Source organism: Ctenocephalides felis, unplaced genomic scaffold (assembly GCF_003426905.1).
Source record: "Ctenocephalides felis isolate EL2017-DRISC unplaced genomic scaffold, ASM342690v1 CF-g0.4_SCAFFOLD_03571, whole genome shotgun sequence".
Lineage (NCBI taxonomy): Eukaryota > Metazoa > Arthropoda > Insecta > Siphonaptera > Pulicidae > Ctenocephalides > Ctenocephalides felis.
In genome coordinates this window covers 31,167,838-31,176,866 of record NW_020539725.1, presented here as the reverse complement: position 1 = coordinate 31,176,866, position 9,029 = coordinate 31,167,838, and the positions used below count along the sequence as shown (strand labels likewise).

At 26.6% G+C, this 9,029-nt stretch overlaps 1 protein-coding gene across 1 annotated transcript in view; it reads left to right on the top strand.

Moving 5' to 3' along the window:
• Nucleotides 1-7,097: 7,097 nt before the first annotated feature.
• The window catches only part of LOC113384678 (ATP-binding cassette sub-family G member 4-like), a 75,483-nt gene continuing 73,551 nt past the window's right edge, over nt 7,098-9,029 (top strand). The window contains exon 1 of the mRNA XM_026622429.1: nt 7,098-7,337. Within this exon, the coding sequence (XP_026478214.1) occupies nt 7,183-7,337 (155 nt within the window). The 5' untranslated portion in view covers nt 7,098-7,182. The remainder of the gene's footprint in view (nt 7,338-9,029) is intronic.

The window sequence follows — 9,029 nt, the reverse complement described above, 5'->3', positions numbered from 1 at the left end:
CAAATAAGTATTTATTTATTGTAAAATAATGAATGTTAGCCTACACATTTTCAATTCTAGCTGATTGGTCGTTTGTTTTGAACAATCAGTTTGTGTTTCATTTGAGACACCAGTCTCCTCGGAGGCGTGGGTTCGAATCCCATCGCTGCCACCATTTGTGTTGTGCTATTTTGCAGAAAATGATAAATTCAGAATAAATAAAAGACTTGCGTACACATTTTCATAAATTATATTTATAAACAATCAGACAGAATTTTCAATAAAATGGAAGTGTTTGCTATAATGGTTAAATTGAGCCTCATGAACTGCTCCTTGCTCCTCTATGGTGGAAACAGTGTTGCCAATGGGGCACCACAGTGTTACCAATATTTTGGTGTTACCACATGTTGCTCTATAATATTGCACCGAAAGATGGCATAACACTATGGATCAGTTCTCAGAAGGACGTTTTAGTAATATTTGCTATGGAATAGAATGTAAATAAAGTCGGTCATGTCAAAAGATAGAAAGATCATATGTTTACATAAATTTTTAAACAAAATTTCAGTAATAATTTATTATATATCCGCAAAGTTACCAAAGGGATAACTGACTTGAAACGTGAAGTGCCCGAAAAGTTGCCATAGGGATAATTGACTTGAAACGAGAAGTGTCCGACAAGTTGCCCCTTTTATTTCATAATAATTATTCACATCATTTTAAATTGGATCAATGAAGAACTAGTTCAACAATAGTTTGCCAAAAATTTTAAACATCTAAGTGCTTTCCCTTTGTAGCAAATCAATTTCATGATTCGTTTACACATGAATCAAATGGGAATTTAATCCTCAACTCACTATTCCACGATGAGAATATCCGTATTCCGAGTTCTGACAAGCAAAATATAAAATCGATTCCCCGCACAGGCGAAAAGAGACGTCCTCATCGTTCGTAACTTCTCTTCGCCGGTGCGAGTGCACCGACAAACCAGAAAGCTTGGTGAGCGTTTTGACCCGCATGTTCGTTCCTTGCTTTGTGCCAGAGCGTGATCAGCTGAGAACTGTCAAGCGCTGTTATGCAAGCGAGACATTTGGCCTAAACGAATTTAGCCTAACAGGGTTGATATTATGATTCGCCGATGTGATCAATTATTTATTATAGTAAAGTTAACTAAGTTTATAAAGAGTAAAATGTACATCGACAAACAAGTTTTTTTATGAATTTGTAAAAAAGTTCATACAATACATAAATGGAAATTATTAAAATTCACACCTACGTGATATATGAAAATACAGCTGTTTTTATTTTTTACTTGAATTTATAGCATCATTGCAGTAGAGCAAGAATGATTCGATTATTGTGTTTTATTTTGACGTAACTTTACAAATTAACATTTTTTTTACTCAATCTTTCATAAAAAAATGCATCTACAACTATAAATATATAAACAGCTATTGTTGATGTTGATAGATTTAATTTACAACAATGTTAAACAAAACTCTAGAACAGAAAGTCGCAAATATTGATTGTGAATGAAAAATAAAATATTTAAAAATAATGAGAAGTATATTCTATAGTGGCTATAAATTATGTTTATTAAATAACTATCAAAACATATATTAAACGGATCATATCATAATTCTCTCTATTCTTAAATTTATTTTATCTATTATATAATAGATTTAATAAAAATTATAGTATTACATCTACATTGTCAATAAGCTTTAAGAAAAACAAAAATAATGATTATTTTTATTAAATAACGCAAATTTAAGGTTGATTAAATGCCATTCAAGTTTTATATTTTTTTATATAGTATGATAATCAGAAAGATATTAACTTTACATTAATCACTAACGATAATAACGAATATTAGTCCTTACATATATTGTTCATATATAAAGCACACCTGCAATAATTCTTTCTACTATATAATAACAAATATAATATAATAATCATCATTTTGAATAGCACATTATGATATACCAAATGCTAGCGAGCTATTTATTTTTGTAAAAATATTTATACAATTTTTCTTTAACTTTTTTCTTCAAGATTTGCACTCAGTTCTGGCATATGTCTTTTAAAAGACATTATTTATGTTTCTGATATTAAATAATCATTCAAAATTTTTTTGAACCACGTAATTTCCACTTATGAACTAGGTTTGATAATATTTAAAAAAATGAATCGTGGTCAGTCCAACAAATGCTACTATTATGTCCGCTTTAACAAATTATGTATAATTTGTATAAATATAATGTTAGAATCGTAAAGCAGATCAAAAATATGTTTTCTGTTTTAATACCATTAAAAACTGATTTTTTCTTCTTCCATGTCTTTCTCACATTTTTCAGTATTTTCAATATATTGTCCAGCTCACTGAAATCAAGCTCCAGACAATATTGGGGGCAATATTGATAATATGGGCACAATATTGAAATATTGCGCCACGATTTACTAACTATCTAAGTATCTACGTTCTACGAGTTATTATAATTTTTTCAGCATATATCAATCTAATTATGATTAGAAAATAATAATGCTATTATAAATTTGAGACAAAACTTGAAATACAATATTAATATCAATACATGCGGTGAGCCAAAAAACTGATTGGGCAAATTTCCAAATGTAATTTTCTACTAGACGAAAGCTGTGGTTGCCAAATTACAAATAAAAAGATTTTATTTGATTATAGTTATTGATAAAATGTACAAAGAAAACATTGTCATTGACACTTATTGAAGAAACAAAGGATATATTTTGATCAAATAAAAATGAAGTTTTACAAAAATTACTTGTTGAAAATATTTCATGCAAAGAAACAAGTTGAGTTTCAATTTTTTAAACTGTAAACCATAATAATTACTGTACATACTTCAGACAAATATTTTGTGAAGTGATTGAAATTCTAAACAACTGTGGTATAACGTTACAAAATAGCAATTATTTTCTTACTTTTTTTTAAATATCACATCTAAAAAACTCCCATAAAATATTACACCTAAAACTATATAGTATACATGTATATGAATTTTTTGTTGAATTTATAAGATAGTAATAATTGATTCTACGTAATTGTAATTTTCTCAATAATATAAAAACTTGCTGAATATTATTATTATGGACCAAAAATTATTTAGCAATCAAAATGCTTTTAGCATTTCTTTGTATTCACTGACAATCGGTTATAACTACAACCGATATAAATATAATTGTTAAACTAAAGACCATAATCATTATTTTATAACAAATCTTTTAAGCAACTGATTTGTAAAATGAATTGTAAGTTTACCAACTAAAACTAAGTACTATAATATTTTGTAATAAAAAATTGCTTCTAAAATTTCTTCGTATTCAGCGACTAATGTTAAATCCATTTAATTGTTAAATTCATTAAAGATGATGGTTATGATAAATCAGTAATTCAAATATTTTGTAAAATGAATTGAAAATATAGCAACTAGGGTATAACATTACAACATAACTACATTTTTTCTTAATCTCTGATAATTTATGTTATATGAATATAACATTGCACCTAAAACCATGTAAGAAGTAATTGCTGATGTTAATAAAAATAATTGATTGCGAACGAAATATGATAGTAGGCATTTTTCAAAATTATAATAAATTTTCGATAATAGTTGCAAATTATAGAGTAACAACTTTCAACATTTTTACATACTCACCGAGCATAAGGCTGCAATTCAATTGCTAAGCAAACAACGATAATTTTTATTATAAATTTTTTAAACAAATATTTTGTAAAATGAGTTGAAAATAAAGCAACTTTACAAAATTACTGCAATATTCTTTCTAAAACTTTTATAATTTACATTATATAATATTACACCTAAACCTATGTAAGAAGTAATTGCTGAGGTTGATATAAATAATTCAATATGACATATAATTTATAGTAAAATTCCGATAAGGATTGAAAATTATAATTATAATAGAGTAAGCAAAAGATAAAGAAAAAAAATTAAGCTGACCTCAAAAAAATTGCATTAACTGGTTTTATCTTTTAACTTCTACCAGCATAAATGAACCTAGTTCTATTTTTTTATTCTTGGTAGCTTCCAACCAATTTCTGAATTATTATTCAACTTACAAGATTCACTACTTATGTCTTATGGTTCACAACTTATGTCTTATGGTTCACAACTTATGTCTTTAGGAGGATGAATTAATATATTTATGATTCCAACAAATAATAATAACAAAACAACGAATAATTCTAATTTCAACAAATACGCTTTCAACAAAAGTAAAAAAAAGTAAAAATTTTCAACATTTCTTCGTTCTCACCTAACAACGGTTAGGCGTTATTTCCATTAGGCCAGTTTGCCCCGCTCCAAGCATGCGCACCATGACGACCTGCGCCAGCAGTGCGTTTAGTCAGCCATTGGACGTTCGTTCGTATGTTTAGTTTATTCGACATAACATAGCGTCTTGGTAGATTCGTTTTAAACAAAACCGTCTGTCAATGTTAAAACATTGTAATAATGGACTTGAAATATATAACATGATAAACGAAATCATCTATCAGTCACTTCATGTTGTGCGCGATGTCAACTATGATCAATTATAAAAGCATCGTTTTACAATCGTCCGATGGCGAAATCTCCTTTATAATAAATAATCTGCCAAAGTGAAAGACTGTTGAATTTTATTGAAATTCAAGAATTGTTTAAATTTAATTTAAAGTTTTTTGTGTGTGGATTCTGAATACGTATGAAGTTGTTTTGTTGTAGTTAATGTTTATTGTTTTAATTTTGAACATTTTGGTACGTTAATTCATACGTTTTTGTTGACGTATATTCTTGTGTCAATACAGTATAAATTCTAAAGTGTTTACCTGTGCATTAACCATAACATTTGTTGCTCGATTAGAAGGTAATTGATTTTTTTATGTAATATATGTTATAACACTAGTATCATTATAACTTTCATTTCATATTATAAACATTTATGCTGCTCTAAATATGAAATAATTTAAGTGCTTTGGGTGTTAATACAACCGAAAAATTGAAGCTCAATTTATTTACTTCTTTGCGAAGACTACCAAACAAGACAAAAAAAATCAAACACTACAATAAAAATTAATTCATTACCAACATTTCCATCAATATGTATACTATATAGTATATAGTATATACAATAATATGTTTAAATCACAGAACTTACAAAAATATATTTTTGACATTTTAATTTTTTTATCTACAAATTCCTATCTATATATTCTATATATTCCTATCTATAAATTAATTTTTTTACCTATTATTTATTATACCTGTGATATATTAAATAAGAAAAAGGGATTTATAGAGTTAAAATTAATGTATGGCGAAAAATAAAAATAATAAACAATATTTCAGTTTCAAATGCATGAATTTTTATTGCTGAAATGATTTTCATATACATATTTTATTTTTTTGTATAAAATTTATTAAAATATTAACTTTTTGAGCATTATTATTTTATTAATAGATATTTGACTATCAAATTCATAAGTTTTTATTGTCTTTGTCAAATGGGAGAATGATATATTTAATTTTCTTTAAACACAATTATTTAATATAACACATATTCACATAATATATACAAATTATAACTTCACATAATATATTGCAAATTATAAGCCTACGAAAATCTATTAAAAATTATAATTTACCTATCATAATATATTACAAATTATAACTTTCATTATACATGAGATATATAACTTGTAACCTACGGAATGCTATAATTATTTTTAAGTGAGAATATTTTTAACTATCTTATTATATTGTTAAAATTATGATTAAATTCGAATTCGTTATTTTATTAATTTGAATTGGTTTAAAATTATTGATAATCCACATATCTTTTAAAATGAATATTTTACTTATGGAACGATTTAAAAAAAAATCAATTTTTACTATTTTTGTGAAATAATTTAATTTAGAAGTATGTTAGGCAACATTATACATTGTTTATATAGAGAATAATCGTTAAGGATTTAGAATGTTCATTTATGCAGAATATGACTCTTTTTCGACCTTGTACTATGCAACTACCTTGCCATTATCTTTGCATACTTCTAGAATCTATGAATAAGAACAATGAGTAATGTGGTTTAGAATTAGAAAAGCGTTTTATTTGTATGTATTTTTCATTAATTTGAATATTTCAACAAAGACGAAAAAAATATTCAGATATTTACTCAAATTTTACACAATTTAATTATTTGTTTATGTAAGTTTAACCATTCTCATACACCTTGTGTCTAATCTTCCTTGTCTAATAGACCCTTACGCCACCTTTAGTAACCATTTTTCAGAAGATCGTTCGTTTTCAAGCATTTTTAGCCTTTTAATTTTTTTTTCTTTCTAATCACAAAATAGTACTAAAAATAGTTCAACTATAAATATAACGAAACATCTTTCATAATATTGAATATAGTAAATATGAGAAATTATAAGCATAATTTGTCTATTACTAATTATTTGGGTATCTTCTTGGAATGACATTATTTTAATTATTAAGAGTAGGACTAATGCAAAATCCAATTTTATTCTATTTTGAGGTATAACTATTTATGTTCAAGCAGAGAAACCATTTAATTTTAATCTTTTTTATAATTAATTTTTTGCACATACGTACCATCTTTTTATTAATATTTACTAACAAAAATGCTATAATGGCGTATAAATTAATTAAACTATCTATCAATTAACTAAAACCTATTTTCACAAATAGATGAATCAATATAATTAGATATATTTTCTTTACTTCCAGATTAAGGCGATACAACAAGTGCAACAATTCATACATTTACCAAAAAATCTACCCAGAACCATCCATGTAAAAATAATTTACATCGCATTTAACAAGTGATTTTTTAACCTTAAGCTCCAATAAATTTAAGTAATTCAATTACCTAAAAACAATTTTTGTGATCTCTCAAATACATACGGTGATAAGATAACAATAAATTAAAACAACTCGAAATTAAATAAGGCCATTTATACAATAAACTTGCTAATATAATATAAGTACATAAAAGCATCAACTATACATGCTACGTGTAAAAAGCTCTAAATGTAAAAGTTTCTTTATCGCGGCAGTGAATTTTCTTTTAAAAAAAGTTTAATGTAATCTTTTAATGCCATTCGCGTAATAAATTATAATAGTTGTTTATAATAAATCAAAATGTCGGATCCAAAATGCGTGGAAGTCCTATTACCAGCTTCAGTGAAATGTGAAGAAGTTGGCGCAGGCTGCGCCGTCATTTATCAAACTGAAAACAACTCGAGGCCTCCTACGGTGCCGCTACTGGAATCACTCAATAATGGACAAGTTTTGGGGTAAGAAGAGATTTTTTTTTCACTATTTATAAATAGATCAATCCTTATTGATCTCTTCACATATATTAAGGTTTTATAGGTTTTGAGAATACATCAATGGAAAGAAGTTAACACTTTCGTAAATGTGAATGCTGTAGCATTTATTTGCATGGTTAGTGCATGTCAGATTAAATTATACGGTTCATTAAAATTGCATAAAAAGCTTATAAAAGTGTATGCTAAATGATGTAGATATGGCATTCATATCAGTCAATTATTTTGAATTTAATTTTATATAACCTTACCCTTACGTAATTATCATATCTGACAAGGTAATGACTTACCGATTCTTTAGGTATTTTCGTATAATCTTATCTTTTCCCATAGTTACTCCTTAGTTTGGGCAAGCACATTGCGTAAAATATAAGTGTGATACTAGACGTGGATGCTATAGCATTTATCCAATGTAACTATCAATAATATGATAATTTGACTACCCTTATAAACGTGTCTCTGGAATTGCTTAATTGCGCCTTCTACAAATCAACTACTTCATAATATAACAATATTTTTTCGCGTCTATTTAATGTTGCGGGAGATTTGGTTATAATTTCCTCCTTCATCTGCAACCTCAAAAAAGATGTTAATAGTGATAATACGATTTTCATTTCAAATGCTAAGTTTTCTACAATTATCAAGTGTACTCTATATAATTCAATTAAAGTACTCTACTGTCTGATAGAGTAAAACCTTACTATAACTCCATTTTCTGTTGAATCTCTATTTTTGAAATATGAAACATAAGACATATTTTCTGTTAAAATGGTTTCTCTTACCCATATGGAGTTCTCAAATTTTCCTGGAATTAGAAATTAAAAAAAAAAAAAATAACTGTCAATTTTTGTATCTTGCTGAAACTTCTGTTGTACGCGAATCTGTTTCAATCTATACATTATTTTTCTAATGCAAAGAAGATGATTGTCATTTTTTAATGCTCAGTTCTCTACAATTGTCGAATAATTGACTGTATTTTCTAATTGTAAATAACACCAGTCAATTTATCAGAAATAATACAAAACGTTAACTTAGAACCTATTATTTTATTTTACAGTGAATAACTTCTAAAGTACAATTAAAAATTGGCTTTTTCCTGTTATTTTATTATGGTCAGGCTTTAGGATAAGATCTTACAAGATGTCAATAAAATTCTGTGTTACCTGAATGATCCCTATGATTTTTATTGATGATTGTTACATCTTCTTAATTATTTCTATCTGATTTTGTACAAAACGAAATGTTGGTTTTTAAAAATTTACGAAAAAAACTTAAAGACCCAAAAGGAAAGCTCTGAACGTTACAGTTTAGTTTGTCGAGCAAATCATGTAAAAGGCATGACTAATTTTTGGATAACATCTCCATTTATTATATAAGAATATGATTTTTTAAATTTTTGGCATAAACGAACTATAAAATTAATTCTTAAACTAAACAGTTTATAATGATACTATAACAGGAACATGGGAAACAATGTAAAAGGTTGGCCATTTAAAGTGGAGCTCTATTTAAAGTGTAAAGTCTAGAAAAATATTAATAAAAAGAAATTTTAACGTAGAAAAGTACTGAAAGGTCTAAATACAGAATGTGGTAATTAAATAAAATTTAAATGGGCAAGATATTCTAAAATTCTAGCTTCCACATTGAATGATTCTTCTA